At 50.2% G+C, this 20,849-nt stretch overlaps 1 protein-coding gene and 1 pseudogene across 1 annotated transcript in view; both read left to right on the top strand.

The window, feature by feature from the left end:
- The window catches only part of LOC137644186 (autophagy-related protein 13-like), a 97,673-nt gene that overhangs the window by 50,014 nt on the left and 26,810 nt on the right, over positions 1-20,849 (top strand). Inside the window, exons 5-6 of the mRNA XM_068377187.1 lie at positions 14,132-14,324; positions 15,283-15,396. Coding sequence (XP_068233288.1) covers positions 14,132-14,324; positions 15,283-15,396 — 307 coding nt within the window. The remainder of the gene's footprint in view (positions 1-14,131; positions 14,325-15,282; positions 15,397-20,849) is intronic.
- Positions 9,725-9,843, top strand: LOC137644703 (5S ribosomal RNA; annotated as a pseudogene).

The raw sequence follows: 20,849 nt of genomic DNA, 5'->3' as shown, positions 1-20,849 counted from the left end.
GTAATTACTATCAAAACTTTCTTTAAAAAACTGTTCAAAGATTAATTCAGTGGGAAAATTATAGTTCTTCTTCTCAGTCTCAAAATTCTGTCTCGGGACATGCGCCGGGATTCAGCAATCTGCTGGCGAGCCATATTAATCTCTCGCAGCACAGGAGACAGGCTAAGCCGGCGACTCTCCAGATACAGGCTGGGTGTCTTCAATCGATCGATAACCTTGCACAAGAGTTGGTATCGGCGGGTGATCGACACACTCTGAGGTAAACCAGAGACAGAATCCGTAGACTCAGAAGAGGACAATAAAAATCCCGAAAAATCAGGCGATGACCCGGGGCAACGTTGTGTTTCGGGAGACCCAAACAGTGCTGTATCGTTCAGGTTAGATATACCTGACTGTGCCATTTCAGCCTCGAGCTCTGACCAGTGTTTTAATCCACCATCAGAATGTAAGAATGGGTTTAAATTCTGAGGTGACTCAGGAATGGAGGATGGTTCCCTCTCTATAATATTCATCTGGTCAGTGAGACGAGGTCTCCACTCCAGGACTCGAGACTGAACTAAAGGTAGGTCAAGAACAGGACCTTTTGACCTAGTCCATGGGGGACTAAATCCACTAAAGGTGGGATCTTCAGGCGACAGTCGGTCGTCACAATCGGGTGGCAATAAACCGAGAAAATCATTATCAGGATAATTAGACACTGCCGATTCAGAAACAGAGCTTTCTAAAGTAGCAGGTCTTGACCAATCTGGACTGGAACTCTTGGAACCAACAGAAGGTAGTTCCAATAATGGAATACTGGAAACTTCCCAGAATTCCCAACTCCCTGGAGGATGAACGATACCTTCCTCTTGGAAAGAAAAAGCTAAGAACTAGGGCATTGGCAATTCAGGAACAGGACAGTGAACCACTGACTCGGGAGACAAAATAGGGGTTTTACACATTTCAGTGGGGCTGTTCTCCCATAGTTGGAGGACCAAATGATCTCGAAACGATTCAGGCTTTAACACAGGAGTCTCATCACAATTTTCCGGAGGATATAACCAAGCATCCAGTGTTTTCTTTCTCTCGTAAGTCCTAGCTGGCTTTAGAATGGGCTTAGGCTGAGTAGTAGCCCTAGTAGGATGGTGACTTTTCCTCTGTCGTCGGGACTTGTTACAATCTCGAGACAGAAGGTAGGACGCCACTACTGCAGCCACCCCATAGGAGTCGCCATCACTACTAGAACTAGAACTCTCAGAGACTTCAGAAGAAACAGGACTGTCATCCATGAGTTCTGGACTATTCAGTCTCTGTTACAGGATCAGGACCCTTCGGATACCAGAGAAAGTGCCTCCTAAGATAAACTGGAGGTTCAAACCAGGCCTTTAACTGGATATGGTGAGCTTTTATCAGTTCACCATCAGGCAGTCTCTGCAGCTCATAGGTGACCTTATTCTCGTGTACCTTAGTAACACGGAATACCCCCTCAAACCTAGGGATGAGCTTGTTCGTCAGAAGGTGTCCCAACAGGTGCACCTTCTTAAGCACCAGAGAACCCTCTTTAAACGGTTTGTACCGAGGATGTCCTTCAGCCTATGGGTCTCTCGTTTCTGCTGATAGCAACGGGATACTATCAACATCGTGAGCACCCTTCAGAATGTTCTCAGCTGGAGTACAGCCAATCTCAGTGTGGTGGGAATGGTTGTAGCTGAGAACTGCTCGGGATAAGAACTGGTCCCATTTCCGAGATTCCCCAGAAATCACCCTCAGTAACTCACCAATGGTACGATTCACTCGCTCCACTGCACCGTTACTAGAGGGTTTATACGGAGTTGTTTTCACATGTACAACATTATACCGCTCCAACAACTCAGTAAATTCCTGGGAAATAAACTCAGGGCCGTTATCAGTCAATATTCGGACTGGAACACGAGGAATAACAGGAAAAACTCGGTCTTCAAGCGCCTGGCATATCGTACTGCTCTTCTTATTCCTTATGGGTACTGCCGTCACCCACTTGGAATAATGGTCGACTACCATCAGACACCCAATAAAACCAGTACTGGTTGTTGGGAGACTCACAAGATCCATAGCAACCAATTCAAAGGGAGAAGAGGTCACTATTTTCAAGGTCGGAGGGGCAACCACCTCCCTTGAGACCTTACAAGTCTGACATTCCCAACACGTCCGGCACATATCTCTGATTACATTAATCAAAGATCTGTGCCAGACGAGTCGACAGAGCATTGTAATCATTTTTCCGATCCCCCAGTGAGCATTCTGGAGGTGTGTCTCGGCAACTAGGTCAATCAGGACATTGAAGGTGACTACTGGGACTACTGAGCCGTCTGGGTTCCGCTTTACTAGCAAACCCTGGTGAACTTCCAGGTTCGACCAACATCTCCTATAGGGTAGACAGGAGCGTGGAACTCGAGATGCAGGAACCCCAGAGTAGATCATCTTAATGACAGATTGAATCTGTCGATGATCTCCTTGGATCTTGGACACCTGACTAAAGGACAGAAGAGAATTTCCGGAGAACACTCCCTGATCAGATTCAGGATCAGTTACCTTCATCACAGTGGTCTCGGTATGCAGGGAGGAGACTGAGAGTACCTTGGGAGACAACTGAAGAACAGTAGTGTGGTCATACACCAACTGTTCTCGGGGTGAATCCAGTGTCAGGTAGGCTGCGTCCAGTATATTCCTACCAAGAACAAAACAAAAGTTGATGTCTTTGGCAGCTACCACTGCATAGTTAAACAGCGGTAGCCTCCACCCAGAAGGACACTTCACCTCTAACTGGACGTAGCCTAGAATGCTGGTGCAGGAACCAGTCAACCCCTCTAGCTGTTCTCCTGACAGTACCTGGTACTCTATGCCAAGTTGGCTCAGTACAGACTCACTCACTAGACAAACCTGTGCTCCTGTATCAACAAGAGCACAAAATAAGGTCTCCTGCATCATTACTGTCCCTACTGCCGAGTGTTGAGACACATGGGTACAACTGGACTGACGAGGTGCCTTTTCTGTCACGTACTGGATTACAGGACAATCCTCCGGTGCTTCCTGATCATCAGTGATCAAGCCCTCAGCGTCAGGAACACGAGATTTTACCTCCGCCTTATGGCCCAGAATCACGCCAGTTGGAGGGACGTAATTACGGGGCTCGATCAGAGGGTTAAAATGCACTCCAGACAGACACTGAAGATGCACACACTGAGGCTCAGTCACGGATGGATCACGATAGACTACGGGACAAGTGGGACCCCAATGGACCCAGATTTCCAGGTTCAATAACTTTGATGCTGCCAATAGCAACTCCAGAGCTGGGACTGTACCTGAAAATCTCATTGCCTTGATCCTGTTCCTGCTGGTCTTGTCCAGTTTGAAGCCTAGTCGACCGGCGTCTTTCAGAAACTGCTGAACTAAGGCATCCCGGAGCTTGGCTCCCTTCAGCGGAGAGTCGGGTGCGACACCTGACCCTTCTGTCCAGCAGTTCACGACTAGCTCCAAGGATTCGATGAGAGAATCTGGACCACCACGAACCTCCTTATACAAGGCCAGTCCAGTAGGCAACTTTGGAGTGCTGGGTTCAGTAGCTAACACAGTCAGTCAGTTAATGCGGGCCAGCGGGATAACCAGTCAGCGGCGGCATTCTGATCTCCTGGACAGTAATTAACAATAAAGTTAAATTCGGACAGGTCCTCCAGTGTCCGTGCTAGACGACTGTCCACCATCTTCATGTCATGAAGGTACATCAGGGGACGGTGATCAGAATGGATCACGAAGAACTGACCATAGAGGAAGGCCCTGAAGGTTTTCACTCCCCATCGCAGAGCAGCCAACTCACGCTCAATGGTAGAGTAACGGGTCTCGCAGTCAAGGAAAGTCATAGAGTCGTACGCTATAACCCGACGCTCCCCTGGATGCTCCAAGGACTCCTGGCACAGACAAGCACCAGCACCTTCACCCGAAGCGTCAACAAACAACTCCAAGGGTTTAGCATCAGCGGAGTAGTCAGGGTATGACAACATAATGTCTTCTTTGATCAGTTCCTTCAAGCGCACAAAGGCACTGTCCATTTCTGCAGTCCACTTCAGTTTCCTAGTTCCTTGAGATTTTCGTCCTCCAGTCTTCGCAGATAATGGTTTAGCTATCTGTGAGCACATGGGGATAAACTTCCGTTGGAAGTTGACCAGTCCCAGGAATCCCCGTAGCTCACGCACAGTGGTCGGTTTAGGGAAGTCTTCCACTTTCTGGATGTATTCTGGTAGCTTACGCATACCAGAACGTCCAACCAGATGACCAAGATACTGGACCTCGGCTTGAACCCAAGAACACTTCCTGAGTTTTATCTTGAGTCCGTGCTTCTGGAGAGTAGCCAAAACTCGTTCTACCAGTTTCAGGTGTTCCTCGAAAGAAGACCCAAGTATCAAGATGTCGTCAATGTAGACAACCACCTTGGCTTTCGGGAACTCTTGGAGAATACTCTGCATTTCTCTCTGGAACACTGCAGGTGCATTTTTCAGTCCAAACGATAAGCGTCTGAACTGCCAGTGTCCCAAGGCGGTAGAGAAAGCCGTGTATTCCTTACTGTCCTCTGCCAACGGTAACTGGTAGTATCCACGAACCAGGTCAAGGGTTGTAAAGTATTTGACTCCCTGAAGTCCAAATACAGAGTCGGCCATGTTAGGCATCGGGAACTTATCAGAGACAGTCACCTTATTCAGTCTACGGTAGTCCACACACAACCATATACTATTGTCCTTTTTTCGGACTGGAACAATGGGTGAAGACCAAGGAGAGATGCTGGGTTCAATAATACCCAGTTCATGCAACTCCTTGCACTGTTCCTCGATGGCATCAGCGACAGGTTTGGCAAACCGTCGAACTCTCTGATAAATGGGCGTCTCGTCATACAGGTGGATGCGTATTGGTGTGTTTGAGCACTCTCCCACATCATCACCAGTACTGATGACTGGAAGATGACGTCGAAGCATTTGACAAAACTGGTCCTTCTGAGAGGAGTCCAGTTCGTCGGAGATAGACAGATTGTCTATCTCTTCCAATACGCTCGGTTCAGGGGTCAGGTCACACTCCTGCGCTATCAGGCAGGATAGAGGAGCATCCACCATTGCCATGGTGAACACTTTCCCCAAGAGATCGCCCTTCTTGATCTTGGCAGTTTCTTCAGATGAACCCTTGATTAAAACTGAGGCTTTTCCATCTTTCAGTTCGAGGATGCCAGGAATTGCTGTAACTTTCCTTGACAGACCGGGGGTTATGATGTCGCCATCATAATACATTTCCGGCCAACAGTTGGTCGGACAAGCAGGGCACCTAAAAGACGTGTCAAGTCCCTTAGGAAAGTTAACACTAACTGGAACAAGTACTGGCTCAATACTGGCAATCCTCATTGAATCGGTTGCGTGGACATCAAGTGCATAAAGCACTTGCTGACAACAGGCTCCACGTATCGGGACATAATACTCCCAAAGAGGCTCTTGGGGAGTACTGCCAACGCTCAGCCGATTTCGGGCTCCGTCAACTATCACCCCATTTGCTCTCAAGAACTGGTAACCAAGCGCTACGTGCTCAGCCATAGTTCCTGAAGGCACTACATGGAACACACCCGGGGCGAATGTCATTCCATGCAGTATAGGGGTCAACAGTACAGTACCTAGGGTCTTAGGTCCTGTTTGCCCTAAACCCTTCAGTCCAATGGTGTTGGGTACCATCTGCAGCTGGTAATCCTGTACTACTCTCGATGACAGGAGGTTGACCTCAGCTCCGGAGTCAATGAGAGCATCCAACGCTCCCGATGGAAACTCAGACATGGTCACTGGGACAACCATGAGTGGTACAGGAGCCAACTGCGCCAGGTTAACCCTACGAAGGGTTTTCAATACAGCCTCAGTTTCTGCTTTCTCCCTGGAGGAGTCAGTTGGAGAAGCTCTGGACTGTGTCGAGGACAGGTTATCACAGGCCAATCCTGAAAGAGCCATTGGAGGTGCAATGACTTCTTCAGGTTGAGGGGTAACCTTGGAAATCGAGATTTCCGAGGCTGCCGCTGGAATACTAGGAGCATGCACCCTAGCACTCACACCCTCCTTCGATGTAGCCCCATCTTCTACATCGAAGGCCTGGTGTTTAAAGCCCTATGTTTACTCCTCAGTTCTTGACTTCCTGGGCTTTGCCTTCTTGCTCTTCTTCTTCTTCCCCACAGTCCGAGAAGGAGCACTGGACTCGCTCCCACTTCGGGTCTCCCGGCTACTGGTTGATCCAGAATAGGACGACGGGGTCGGAGTAGCATTCACCGGTACTGCTCTCCACCTTGAAGGAGTCTGGACAGAGGTAGTCTCCCTCCCAGGGCTGCAGGCATTAGCTGTGTTCTGGACAGGTGATCTGTTCATAACCGGCGCCTGTTGTCCACACTGTGCCACATGATGGTTGGACGAGCCACAACGTAGGCAGAGGTTGAGGCGTCTGCGACACTCGTCCACAAAGTGCCCTGGTTTTCGGCGTAATGCACAGTACCTCCTCTGGAACTGAAGAGATCTATCCGGGGTGCGCGATGGTGGCAGGCGCACTTCCACAGGTGCTGGTTTGGGGACCGGTCGAGGAGGAGTGCGTAAATACGCTCTGTCAGGTCCAGGTGAACGGCTGGGGGCAGCCATGGCAACCCTGTCGGCATACGAACCGTGCCATGACTGTCCCACACGACTGATGGCCAAATCCTCTGCCTTCTGGCTTCGCTGACGGGATGCCTCGTCGAGAACACTCAACAGGTGAAGAACACCCTGCCAAGTGGCCTGACGGCCAGCAGAGACATTAATGGTGGCCATAGACTGTTCCAGCCAACTCGCAGCTTTGCTTGGAACAGTTCTGAGGAGCTTCCGCCTAAGCTCCCTCCGGTCCAAACTACGGCGAGGATAGGCAGACCTGTACAGGGAGGCCAACCGGACGGCGTAAATTTTCAGCAGTTCGCCCTCGCCACAGGTGGCACTGCTGAACCGGGCCTTCCTGCCCGCATCACGCCTCTCTCGGGCTTCTCGGCACCAGTCGAGGAGGTGTTCCTTCATGACGGGGTATGAGATCTCGGGACCCCCCATGGCCGAGAATGCCTCATGGATTTCTCCCTTCAGAAATTTCCCGAGATCAACAGTCCACCGACCAGAGCTTCCTGCGGTATACTTACTGGCACAGTAGGCCTCGAAATCCCTCAGGAATCGGGCAAAACTCTGGCCAGTTTCCAGCTGGAAGATTCCTGGCTTGGGGTTCCTCCTGGAGTCAAGAACCTTGATAAGATCAGACAGACTGCGTTCTGTCTGGAGGGACTGGACATGGTCAGTGGAGACAGTGTCTTCTGAGCTGACACTGAGACAGGAGCTGACACTGAGACTGAGCGACGGTGTTCCGTCGCGCGGACCGACGGTGTTCCGTCGCGCGGACCGACGGTGTTCCGTCGCGCGGACCGACGGTGTTCCGTCGCGCGGACCGACGGTGTTCCGTCGCGCGGACCGACGGTGTTCCGTCGCGCGGACCGACGGTGTTCCGTCGCGCGGACCGACGGTGTTCCGTCGCGCGGACCGACGGTGTTCCGTCGCGCGGACCGACGGTGTTCCGTCGCGCGGACCGACGGTGTTCCGTCGCGCGGACCGACGGTGTTCCGTCGCGCGGACCGACGGTGTTCCGTCGCGCGGACCGACGGTGTTCCGTCGCGCGGACCGACGGTGTTCCGTCGCGCGGACCGACGGTGTTCCGTCGCGCGGACCGACGGTGTTCCGTCGCGCGGACCGACGGTGTTCCGTCGCGCGGACCGACGGTGTTCCGTCGCGCGGACCGACGGTGTTCCGTCGCGCGGACCGACGGTGTTCCGTCGCGCGGACCGACGGTGTTCCGTCGCGCGGACCGACGGTGTTCCGTCGCGCGGACCGACGGTGTTCCGTCGCGCGGACCGACGGTGTTCCGTCGCGCGGACCGACGGTGTTTCTTCGCGCGAACATCGGCTTAATTCTTGCAGTATCCATTGCTCGCCGACCACCAGCTCTCGCCCTTCCTACCACGCTCGCCCTCCTTCTGCGCTCCTTCACTCACCTTCGTTTGCGTTCCTGCGTGCCCGCGCATGGGCGCTTCCACGTTCGCCCACGCGCAAATCATTGATTTACCATCGCGCGAGCGCCAGGGCGATTGCGACCCCGATTCCCATTGGGGTTTCTCAGCATGGCCAGCTTGGCGAGTCTTCTGGAGCGTATTTCCAGAACATGGCCTCACCCCCGTAAACGCAGAGCATGGAACATGCAAGAATAGGAAGAATCTTCAGGGAGGTCTGAGCAACATTCTTCTTTCCAGAATCTGGGTTAGCCCTTCCCTGTCATTCCCTGGAAGGGTTTTTGGTGGGGGGCCTTCCGTTCGAGATTTCTCCATCGGCCAAGGGGTGACTGGTTTACCCCTTCCTCTTCTCCATCTCGTGAAAGGGGCTTACCAGGTCCTTTCCCTCCTCGGTTGCGACCCGAGGTTTTGTTCAAGGAAGCTACAGGAAGGTCATGGGTACTTTCCTCCTCTCGGGCTCATGCACCTTGGCGTTTCGTTGTCAAGTATCGAACTTGCGGGCAAGCTCGATCTTGGACCATCTGGACGCAATGACCGAGGGCTTCCTTTCGGGTGTCTCATCCGTGGATGTCGACAACCTCAGACACCCTTCCATCCTTGAGAAGAGTTTGTTTGTGCCCAAGGACAGAGACATAGACAGCGGCTGTGCGGAGGAAGTCGACTTCCGTTTTCACTCCTCAGAGGCGCTTTCTTCCAGACCCTGCAGGGCTCCAGCGCCTATTTCTTTCAGCCACGTCGGCCTAAGTTATCGGACCGGCTATGACAACTGAGACAAGGTGTCCAATTGCAGTTCCCTCCTGTCAGGAACAGATGGCACGGGAGGCTCTCCCGGGGGGGCATAGTCCTAGAGGGAGCGGCAGAGTTCACGAACTCTAGGATTGGCACCCCCCCCTTGCAGGTTTCACGCTGGGAAGATGCCTATGGTTAATCATCCGGATGACAGCTTCCCGATGCCCATTCCTGCACGATCTCTGTGATCAGCCAAGGATATCGCGCCTGCCGTCTCTGTCAGCGAATTCAGTGTCTCTGAACCTCTATGCCATAGGGTCAGGAAGACTTTGCCCGTTTGGGCAGAATGATCCATGCCTTAGGAGAAGGTCCTCCATAGGATCGTCGACAGCTTCACCCCCGGCTTCTTCAGTCGATCCTTTCTTGTAAGGAAGTATCTGAGACAGGAGTTCCGTAGTCGACCTCTCAGCCCTGATCAAGTTTGTCGAACAAACTTCGTCCAGCGTGGAACAGCAGAATCGATCAGACTGGTAACGAGGCCCTGGATCGGAAGGACGGGTACTTTCAGTGTCCATTCCATCCATCTTCCAGGAAGCTCGTGGAATTCAGCCTAGACTACAGGTATTCCTGCTTGAGATGCAGTGTGGCGATCCCGCCGAGGCATCGCAGGTTTTTTTCCCCAGAGATCTCTCCCTGCTTTCCTCTTGGCCGCTCAGGTGCAGACTTCCGCCTCCTTTGCCTTTTGGAGGTCTGGTCAACTCCGGTAGGCTCGGGTTCGACCTTCTTCAGCGCCGGGACAAGCTTCCGGATGCTTACCATGAGTGGGGGTTCATGGTATTTTGCTAGGAGCCTTCTTTTCTTCTTCTGCCTCAACATCTGGAGTATCTAGCCATGATATTGAGTCAACGGCCTTACCACGTTGGAAACCCCGCTTCTCGTCCGTCCAGCGAGGTTAAGCAACGTCGGTTCTGGTCGGTACTTGGATGGGTGACCGCCTGGGGACGCCAGATTCTGTTGCCCCCTCCTCCGAGCCTTCCCTTCAGTTGACTGTGGCAAGGCTGAGGGGAGTCGCAGTACCTGTTCTCAGTCAAGCAGAGCTTTCAGCCCTATCTTGGAACGTTTCCTAGTTCTTTTTTCCTCATTGACCCGTCTAAAGTTCCGAACGGTCGCCTCAGGATAAGTTCCCTGTGGGGCGGCCCAAGTTCCGGTGGTTTCAAAGCAACGATTAACCGGACTTTCTGGCCCCTATGGGACCAGCGGAACGATTAGACCTGCAATGGGTGTTGACCTATGGAACCTCTTGATGGGAGTGGATATTCTCGTCCTTTCCCTACATTTTTTATGCTGTTCTTGGCCAGTCCAGGCCTATGGTCAGGACCTGAAGGATACCTCTCCATCATTCAGGCAGGCTTAGGGGCCGTAGTCTGGCCCCTCTACAGATCCTACAGCTCCTGCCGAGTCGCTCCGTGCGCGTCGACTTCATGGTTCTGGCGTGTTTTAACCAGCAGGGGACGCATTTTCACACCTTCGCATCTTGCGGTAGAGATACTGAGTTGATTTGAGATACTCTCAATTCCACCATCGGCTCTCTCATTCCGGGCAGAGGAATGTTCTCTCCGACTATCCGAGCAGAGCCTCGTAGAGAGAGAGTACCTTGGGGTCTTTGGCCTTGAGTAACCGGCAAGTCCTGGTCTGGGGGACCTGATCGCGACAGCTTGGAACCTCAAGCTTCCGCTGTTCTTCCCCCCAGTCTCAGACCCCGAGACTCTGGCAAGATGCATTCCGGTGATGGTGGGACAACATCGACGCCTGCGTCTTCCCTCCTTTGTTGTCTGTTGAGAATGGGTCTCAACAAGACCAGGTTGTCTGTCAACCTTTCAATGGCCCTGAGAGCTCCACTGGGACTATGCGCAGAACGGTTTCCGGACCTTCTGCTTCCCCTGACGGAACTCCCGGGAGAGCCTCTCCCACGGCACAGGCTACTCAAACAACCACACTGCAACATCTTTCACGAGGCGGGGCATCGCTTCGGCTTCATGCCTGGAGACACTACGCCTCCTCCTCAAGAAGAGACAACCCGCTACAGTCGCGGGACGGAGGTCGCGTTATCTGCGATAGTCATCCGCAGGGGTCTTCCAGGTGAAGTGGAGAGTCTTCGGTGGTTGGTGTCGTGGTAGATATACCTCTTCCCTTGAGGCCTCTTCTCCAGCAATAACGATCTTATTGCCTTTCGGCGGGAGGAAACTCCTTTCCGCTCTCGGCAATGAAGCCTGTCGCTCAGCCTTTCCATGACCTTCAGGCTTAAAGGAATAATTTTTTCCTTTCCGCTGGACCTTTCCTCGCTCATGCAAAGCTGCGAACGTCCCTGCCCTAGTCGGAGTGAGACCTCCAACTTGGAGCATGGCTCGGACTTTTTAGTCCTTTAAGAGATCTTCTCAAGACCCTTTACGTCAGGCCTCTGATCGTATTCCGTCTTGGGGCTCCTGCTCACTCTGGCCGCGGCCAGTGTGTAAGCAATCTTCTTGGTCTCGTACGACTCCGCCCTTTCTAAGGAATGGGGGAAGACAACATTCAGGTTTGCTCCTGAGTTGTTGGCTAGACTCAGAATCTTGGGGTCCCGGCCCTTTGGTCCAATTCCTTCAAGATTTCGAGTCACCATTCTGTATCTGATGTGCCAGTGTGTAAGCAATCTTCTTGGTCTCGTACGACTCCGCCCTTTCTAAGGAATGGGGGAAGGCAACATTCAGGTTCGCTCCTGAGTTGTTGGCTAGACTCAGAATCTTGGGGTCCCGGCCTTTCGGTCCAATTCCTTCAAGATTTCGAGTCGCCATTCTGTATCTGATGTCCCAAAACCTTCTCCTTCTTGCCAGTAAAGGAATCGAGAGGTTAGCTTTGGGAACAGCTGCAGTTTGTCCTCAGTTGCAGCCGGTTTGTCCTCAGTTGCAGCCGGTTTGGGAGCACAAGAAGGACACGGGGGAGGGTCACCAGTATACCTCTTCAGCTCGGACTCAAGGACATTCATCTCAACCTGACTCCAGACCCTCCCCCGTCACGTCGCCCTACAGCACGATTTCGGATACATCGCAACGTCTCTCGCCTTCGAGTAATACTACTCTGTGACGCAGGTGCTACAAGCTGGAGTCTGGAAGCGTCTAATGACCTTCGCAGCCCGCTTCCTGCAGGGCGTGACCCACAGGAGTTTCGATACGTTTTCTATCGCTCTGTGGTGGCTACACAACAGTTGGTCTAACCTCAGGCTCCTTTTTGGACAGGTAGCAGAAGGTTGAGGGCATTGTTATCAGGTTTTAGTCTGCATGAATGAAAGAAGTATGTCTGGCCCTTACTTCTTTCTTCATCATCCCCTCTACTGGGAAGCAGCATCCTGGTCTCTGCATAGCAGACCTCGAACCTCTGCAGGTAAACCATGCTACCTTGTGTTCCGAGTATTGAGTCAATACTGTCGCGTCCCCCATACCCTGACGAGGTGGTATTAGGAACGTCCTAACCCAGATTTCCTTCTGGAACTCCAAGTCAACTGCCTAGGACGGGTCACACTTCTTCCTTCACACACAAGCTTATGTAGGCCACACGGTTCCTTGCGGAGCAAGGAACTTGTGAAGTGCAGGGACTCCTTTTCTTGAGTGCGACTCACTCGGATTCTGAGTCCCCGGGTAAAGCCAAAGCCAGTATGGCTGGGGACTTTCCACCCTACCTAAGGGGTAAGTCACCCAATGTAAATAGCGTGGTTTGTTTTTCGGTTACGGAACAAATGACAAATTCGAAGATCATTTGTATTTTTCCTAACCATACAAACCTTAGCTATTTACACATATTTGCCCGCCAGCCCTGTCCCCCAAGACAAGTCCTACCTCTAAGTGAAAGTGAGCTTCACCGGTGTGTGAGGGGGGGAGGGGTAGCTAGCTACCACTCCCCTACCCCCCCGCTAACTAGCGCGGGGATAATACACCCTCGTTAAATTCTAATGGCTCGCCATTTCAGCTACGCTAAAAGATAAACCCAATGTAAATAGCTAAGGTTTGTATGGTTAGGATAAATATAAATTATCTTCGAATTTGTCATATTTGTTGACTTTTCTAGCTAGAAATCATAGGCATGGGATTCAGGTTAGGCCTACCCCAGGCCAAAAGTTAACAAAATTCCACTTATAAACAGCTTCTTGGAACCTATTAAGTTTGCAAGTTGAAGACCTGTATACCATTCATGGTTACTCTTAACCGCTTCATCCTTGATTACTATTTATCGTAGATTTTCATCTTGATAATCATCATCTAGCCTAGGATAGCCTTAGTGTTCGTCACCTTGTATCTGTATTATATTACTCTTTTAAAATATTATGATTATAGTAAAACTGGCTTATTTTTGGTCATTACCTTGTTCTCATTACTTTCATTTTCATCTTGGCTCTTTATTTTGTACTATATCATCATCATGGTTCTTTTCCCTTTCTTTCTTATCTTGGTCTTCTCTATCTTGTATTGTTCTGGTTAATTTTTATCGTGTATCGTTCTCATGTTGAGAGAATGGAAAATGGCTGTCTGCTAAAGAAGGTGATGAATGCAAGAGTTGATGGGAGAAGTACTAGAGGAAGGCCAAGGTTTGGGTGGATGGATGGAGTGAAGGAAGCTCTGGGTGATAGGAGGATAGATGTGAGCGAGGCAAGAGAGCGTGCTAGAAATAGGAATGAATGGCGAGCGATTGTGACGCAGTTCCGGTAGGCCCTGCTGCTGCCTTAGATGACCACGGAGGTAGCAACAGTAGGGGATTCAGCATTATGAAGCTTCATCTGTGGTGGATAATGTGGGAGGGTGGGCTGTGACACCCTAGCAGTACCAGCTGAACTCGGTTGAGTCCCTTGTTAGGCTGGGAGGAACGTAGAGAGTAGAGGTCCCCTTTTTGTTTTTGTTTCTTTGTTGATGTCGGCTACCCCCCAAAATTGGGGGAAGTGCCATGGTATATGTATGTATGTATCATTCTCACAATGAACTTTACCTTGCATTATTGTCTTAATTTGCTTCATTTTTGCAATTTTGCTTAAAGTTTGATGCCTTACACTGTACAGTTCAGTAGTACTCCTTATTCTGCATAGTCAGAGTAAGGACTACTGTTAAAACTAAAGTAAAAGTGTGTTTAGTAGTATAGCAATGCCTTCGGATTAGTATATTGCTGTACATTACTTATGCTAGTAAAATATACCATAAACTAAAATTATATAAATCCTAACCTTCTTAAATCAGTATAAGTATGGTAGATATCGAACAAAGTTTATAATCTTTTCTTTCCCTTTTAGGAGAAAACCCAGTTCGTGCAAGGTTAGGCCAGGTTACGACTCCCGAATCAACGATGTTGTTAAGTGTCAATTACCGTACAAACATTACACTTAGCCCACCCAATCGCAGCCCTGCCCAGGATGCCATCATGCTCAAAAGCGATCACTTTAAACCTGAAGTATCCCCCAGACATTGTCGAAGAGGAACTGATAGGTAAGAGTCTAGAATGAAAGAAATGATCGTTCATTTTCTGGAATCCAGAATCCTGGATGGTCAATATAGAATCTGCAATTGGTGATTAGTACTTTGCAATTTATATGGTTGGCTATTGAACATTGTTTATTTGTATAGCATTTAATGTGGAGAAAATTGATATTAGTATTCAGTTCAAGGGCAAATGATTGTAATTTTTTTTTATTATGGTACTTAACTTCCATTTGGGAAATATATACAATTGCAGGATGATGGAAAAAACAAGGAAACTGAAAATATAGAGTTAATCCTGACTAGTTAGCCAGGATTCATAATATTTGTATCTTAAAACATTGAGAAAGTTTTATACCAAATGAACTCTGCTGATGCAACAATCACCTTTAACAAAATACTGTAATCTGTAAAGCTCTTTTTTTCTGAGGCTTCTGACAACCTTTCTTCCATTAAAATTGCTTTTATCAGCTCAGACTCCTACTCCGCCTCTCCCCTTAGCATCCTAAGGTTTTTGGTCTGTAATTACCTCTGCTAACAAAGTTGGAAGGAGGTTATGTTTTTGTCCCCTTTTGTGAGTGTGTTTGTTTGTTTGTGAACAGCATCCTGGCCACAATTCTAATTGTAGAGTAATGAAACTTGCAGGGACTCACTGTTATGTAAAAAGCTAGAAATGATTCAATTTTGGAAGGTCAAAGTCACAGTCAAGGAAAATGTCTAATACATGTAATCAGCCATAAGTTTGGACATCGTTGTCAAGACAAAATTGGTACATATTTGAGTGCATGAAAATCTACGCCAATTACTACATGTTAAGGTCAAAGGTCAAGGTCAAGCAAAAGGTAAGAAATAACTTGCTGTGGCGGAGGTCTGCGCTCTTCTGATTGCCCCTCTAGTACTGAAAGCTTTGGGTGGCTATTTATGCAGTTTCATGAAGTTTATATCATAACATTATTTTATTCCTCAGGGGAAACGACAGTAGTGAGGCAACACAAACCTCGGATGATAGTCAAGATGCCAATAGATTCTTTACAGCTTCCCCCTTGGATCAGCCTTCAACGCCACGTTCTAGAACCAGCAGGTATATGTATTGTTCAATGAAAAATTCTTTTGTTTTATTTACAAACTGAAGGATTCCTACATTTGTAGATTGATTATGCATTGAAGTATTTGTGAAAAATGATTTACTTTGCCATCAAGTCATCATAACCATCTCCTCCTACGCCCATTGACGCAAAAGGCCTCGGAAGATTTCGCCAGTCATCTCTTTCTAGAGCTTTTAAATCAATAATTCTCCATTTTCAATATTAATCTTACCCGATGATCATGTAGCTGTCAACTCCGTTGCCCGACAGAAATCTACGGTCGGGATACGCCAGCGATCGCTATCCAGGTGGGGGTGTACTCAACAGCGCCATCTGTGGTCAGGTACTCAAGTACTTCTTGTCAACAAGAACTCAATTTTTCCTCTGTCGTGCCGCCGGCAAGACCTACTTGGATACGCTGTTGATTTTGGAGTCTTTTGTTCACGATTTGGTGATGTATTTGCTCTAAAGTTTAGCCTTCGCTGTTCAGGAAGCTTTATCCTTAGCTTAGCAAGCTTTTGGAATTAATTTGATTTATTGGTTAACGAACTTTGCTTAATTTTGGAATTCCCCCTTGACTACTTCTAAATTCAAGATGTCTGACCATTCCCAAGTTCCTAAATACAGGCAGTGTAGTGTTAGGACTTGTACTAGGCGTCTTCCGAAGGCCTCTATAGATCCTCACACCGTATGTTCCAATTGTAGGGGTAAATCCTGTCAATTGGAAGATCGATGTGGGGAATGTGCTGGGCTTTCGGAATTCGATTTTAACGAATTCCTTAGATATGCACGTAGGTTAGAGAAGGAGAGAGATAGGAGGAGTTCTTCTCGCTCTGTGGATTTTTCCTCTCCCCATGCCCCTCAACCTTTTCCTTCCCCTGTGGTGGTGACTCCCGAACCTGCTACGAGTGCTCAGCCTGCAATGGCTGATATGTTGCGTGCCATTCAGGCTCTCGGTGAGAAGGTGGAGTCGTTGGTTAGTGACCGCAATCAGCTCTTGGCAGATGTCAGAGAGCTGAAAGCGAAGAGTGCAGTGGGAAGTGTTAGTGCTAGTGATGTGCATAGTGTCAGTGTTGCGCATGAGGGTACATCTGTGCGTGCCAGTCGTCCTCCCAGTCCGGGACCTCTTGCAAGCTCCCAAGCCCAGGGGAGAAGCAATGTCGAAGGACCAAAGGGTTCGGCAGGCCTTGATCGGCGCACGGATGTATCCTCAGTGGTTGCGGACGTATCTGTTAAGGATCGTCCCATCCACATACAGACGAATGAGCCCTTACATTCCTCGTCTGTGGAAGAAGTTTCCAGGAGGAAACGGTGGACCAAGGTCTCACGACCGCTCAAACGTAAGGTCCCTTCCGAGCTTGTCCAACGGCCCAGGTGTAGCCACTGGGTCAGTTCGGACTCGCCACAGTCATCTGATGACTGCACACCTCCCAAGAGAGGTAGAGTGGTCCCTCAACAGGCTACTGCTCCGTCTGTTGTTGCTCCAACCACAGTAGACCCTAAGTGGTCCATGCTGCAGACTATGCAGTCTCAGCTTGCGGCATTCATGCAGGAGTATCATGCCGAGAAGGTTAACACCTCTCCTGTTAGCCTACAACCCGCAGAGGTTGTGCGCTCAGCAGATACTGCGGCTGCCTGCTCCCACACCCCACCTGTGAGAGCTCCTCCACCGATGCGCAGTCCTCCCTGCCAGACGCATGTTCTTGCTGCACCATCTGCTAACATGCGTGAGCTGCCGCATCAGGAGTTGCCGGGTTCCAGCACTATGCGGCATTCTCCTCAGCCCATGCAGCATGCTCTGCAGACCTTACAGCATGCTCCGCATACCATGCAGCATGAGCCGCATACCTTACAGCATGCTCTGCATACTATACCGCATGCTCCTCAGCCCACCGCAGACCCTCCCTCACACCAGCCCTCTGCTTTTGTTGTTGCCAGCTCGCAGACTGTCCAGCAGAGGCATGATGTTGGATCCGCAGGTACGCATGCACCCGTTCTGCAGGATTCAGTCGGTCAGCTTGCTGCTCTGCCTTTGCCACTCACAACTCAACTTTCGGATGATGATTTATCGGATGATGAAGCTGCTCATCTGGATGAACCTCACTCTGATGTTGAAGGACACAAGTCTTCACCACCCTCCTTAGACTTTCGCAAAGTCCTTGCTTTGTTCAGGGACTTGTATCCTGAGCATTTTGTGTCTGCAACCCCTCGTTCTCCTCCCTCCGAGTTTGCTCTGGGCATGCAGTCTGCTGCGCCTGCCTTCACCAAGCTTGTTCTCGCCAGATCATCTAGGAGAGCTTTGAGGGTTATGGGGGACTGGTTGCATTCCAAGAAGCAACTGGGAAGGACCTCTTTTGTGTTTCCTCCTCCCAAGCTTGCTTCTAAGTCGAGCGTCTGGTATGCCACGGGAGAGGAACCTGGCTTGGGGGTTCCTGCCTCTGCCCAGGCCGACTTCTCAAGTCTGGTTGACTCTCCCCGCAGGTTGGCTATGAGACGTTCGAAGATCTGCTGGTCCTTTTCCGATCTAGATCATCTGTTGAAGGGAGTCTTTCGTGCCTTCGAGATATTCAACTTCCTCGATTGGTGTTTGGGAGCCTTAAGCAGGAAGACTTCCCCTTCAGACAAGGACTCGGCCATGCTGATCATGTCTAGCATGGACAAGGCAATTCGGGATGGGTCTGGTGAACTTGCGGCTTCATATGTATCAGGAGTCCTCAAGAAGAGAGAACATCTTTGCTCCTTCTTATCTGCTGGTATCACTCCTTGCCAGAAGTCAGAGTTGTTGTTTGCTCCTCTCTCCAAGTGTCTGTTTCCAGAGGAGTTGATTAAGGGGATGGCTGCCTCACTTATCCAGAAGGATACTCATGATCTGATGGCTTCTTCTGCACGTAAGGCTAAAACCTTACCTTCCGTGCCTAGACCCTTCCCCCCTGCAGCAGTTGATACACCTGCTTCTAGGTTCATCCCGCCCTTTCGTGGCAGAACCTCCAGCAGAGGAGGTACCCGTGCAGACAGTCACCGTGGCAAGTCCAAGAAGGGTTCCAAGTCCGCAAAAGGCAAGTTTTGACTGCCTTCCTCTCCAGACAGCAGTAGGAGCCAGACTCAAGACCTTCTGGCAAGCTTGGGAGAGCAGAGGTGCAGACGCTCAGTCTGTGAAGTGGCTAAGGGAGGGATACAGAATTCCGTTCTGCCGCAATCCCCCTCTAGCTACATCTCCCATCAACCTCTCTCCCAACTACAAGGAGAAGGACAAGAGGCTAGCGTTGCAACAAGAGGTGTCGCTCTTGCTACAAAAGGAAGCAGTGGTCATAGTCCGGGATCATCAATCCCCGGGCTTTTACAACCGTCTCTTCCTGGTAGCCAAGAAGACAGGAGGTTGGAGACCGGTGCTGGACGTCAGTGCTCTCAATGCTTTTGTCACCAAGCAGACGTTCACGATGGAGACGACGAAGTCGGTCCTAGCAGCGGTCAGGCAGGAGGACTGGATGGTCTCGTTAGACCTGAAAGACGCATACTTTCACGTCCCCATCCATCCAGACTCCCAACCTTTCCTGAGATTTGTCTTTGGAAAGGTTGTGTACCAGTTCCAAGCCCTGTGCTTTGGCCTAAGCACGGCGCCTCTTGTGTTTACCAGACTGATGAGGAATATTGCGAAATTCCTTCACTTGGCAGACATCAGAGCCTCCCTCTATTTAGACGACTGGCTTTTAAGAGCTCCCACAAGTCGTCGCTGTCTGGAGAATCTCAGATGGACTATGGATCTGACCAAGGAACTGGGCCTCCTGGTCAATTTAGAGAAGTCCCAGCTCGTCCCATCCCAGACCATTGTCTACCTGGGTATGGAGATTCAGAGTCGAGCTTTTCGGGCTTTTCCGTCGGCCCCAAGGATCAACCAAGCCCTAGAATGCATCCAGAGCATGCTGAGAAGGAACCGATGCTCAGTCAGGCAGTGGATGAGTCTAACAGGGACACTTTCATCGCTGGCCCTGTTCATCGAGTTAGGGAGACTCCACCTCCGCCCCCTTCAGTATCATCTAGCTGCTCACTGGATAAAGGACATGACGCTAGAGACGGTCTCAGTTCCTGTTTCCGAAGAGATGAGGTCTACTCTAACGTGGTGGAAGAACAGCATTCTTCTCAAGGAAGGTCTACCTTTGGCTGTTCAGACCCCCGACCACCGTCTCTTCTCGGACGCATCAGACACGGGCTGGGGTGCGACATTGGACGGACAGGAATGCTCGGGAACATGGAATCAGGAGCAAAGGACACTTCACATCAATTGCAAGGAGTTGTTGGCGGTTCATCTGGCCTTGATAAACTTCAAGTCCCTCCAGCTAAACAAGGTGGTGGAGGTGAACTCCGACAACACCACAGCCTTGGCTTACATCTCCAAGCAGGGAGGGACTCATTCGAGGAAGTTGTTCGAGATCGCAAGGGACCTCCTCATTTGGTCAAAAGATCGAAAGCTCACGCTGGTAACGAGGTTCATTCAGGGCGATATGAATGTCATGGCAGATCGCCTCAGCCGGAAGGGTCAGGTCATCCCCACAGAGTGGACCCTTCACAAGAATGTTTGCAGCAGACTTTGGGCCCTGTGGGGTCAGTCAACCATAGATCTGTTCGCTACCTCGATGACCAAGAGGCTCCCGTTGTATTGTTCTCCGATTCCAGACCCAGCAGCAGTTCACGTGGATGCCTTTCTGCTGGATTGGTCCCATCTCGACCTGTATGCATTCCCGCCGTTCAAGATTGTCAACAGGGTACTTCAGAAGTTCGCCTCTCACAAAGGGACACGGCTGACGTTGGTTGCTCCCCTCTGGCCCGCGAGAGAATGGTTCACAGAGGTACTGCAATGGCTGGTCGACGTTCCCAGGACTCTTCCTCTAAGAGTGGACCTTCTACGTCAACCTCACGTAAAGAAGGTACACCCAAACCTCCACGCTCTTCGTCTGACTGCCTTCAGACTATCGAAAGACTCTCAAGAGCTAGAGGCTTTTCGAAGGAGGCAGCCAGAGCGATTGCCAGAGCAAGGAGGACATCCACTCTCAGAGTCTATCAGTCTAAATGGGAAGTCTTCCGAAGCTGGTGCAAGGCCAATGCAGTTTCCTCAACCAGTACCACTGTAACCCAGATTGCTGACTTCCTGTTACATCTAAGGAACGTAAGATCCCTATCAGCTCCTACGATCAAGGGTTACAGAAGTATGTTGGCAGCGGTTTTCCGCCACAGAGGCTTGGATCTTTCCACCAACAAAGATCTACAGGACCTCCTTAGGTCTTTTGAGACCTCAAAGGAACGTGGGTTGTCCACTCCAGGCTGGAATCTAGACGTGGTCCTAAGGTTCCTTATGTCATCAAGATTTGAACCTCTCCAATCAGCCTCTTTTAAGGACCTCACATTAAAAACTCTTTTCCTCGTGTGCTTAGCAACAGCTAAAAGAGTAAGTGAG

This window comes from Palaemon carinicauda, chromosome 7 (genome assembly GCF_036898095.1).
Source record: "Palaemon carinicauda isolate YSFRI2023 chromosome 7, ASM3689809v2, whole genome shotgun sequence".
NCBI lineage: Eukaryota > Metazoa > Arthropoda > Malacostraca > Decapoda > Palaemonidae > Palaemon > Palaemon carinicauda.
The sequence above is the reverse complement of the archived record's forward strand: the minus strand, read 5'-3'. Positions and strand labels throughout refer to the sequence as shown.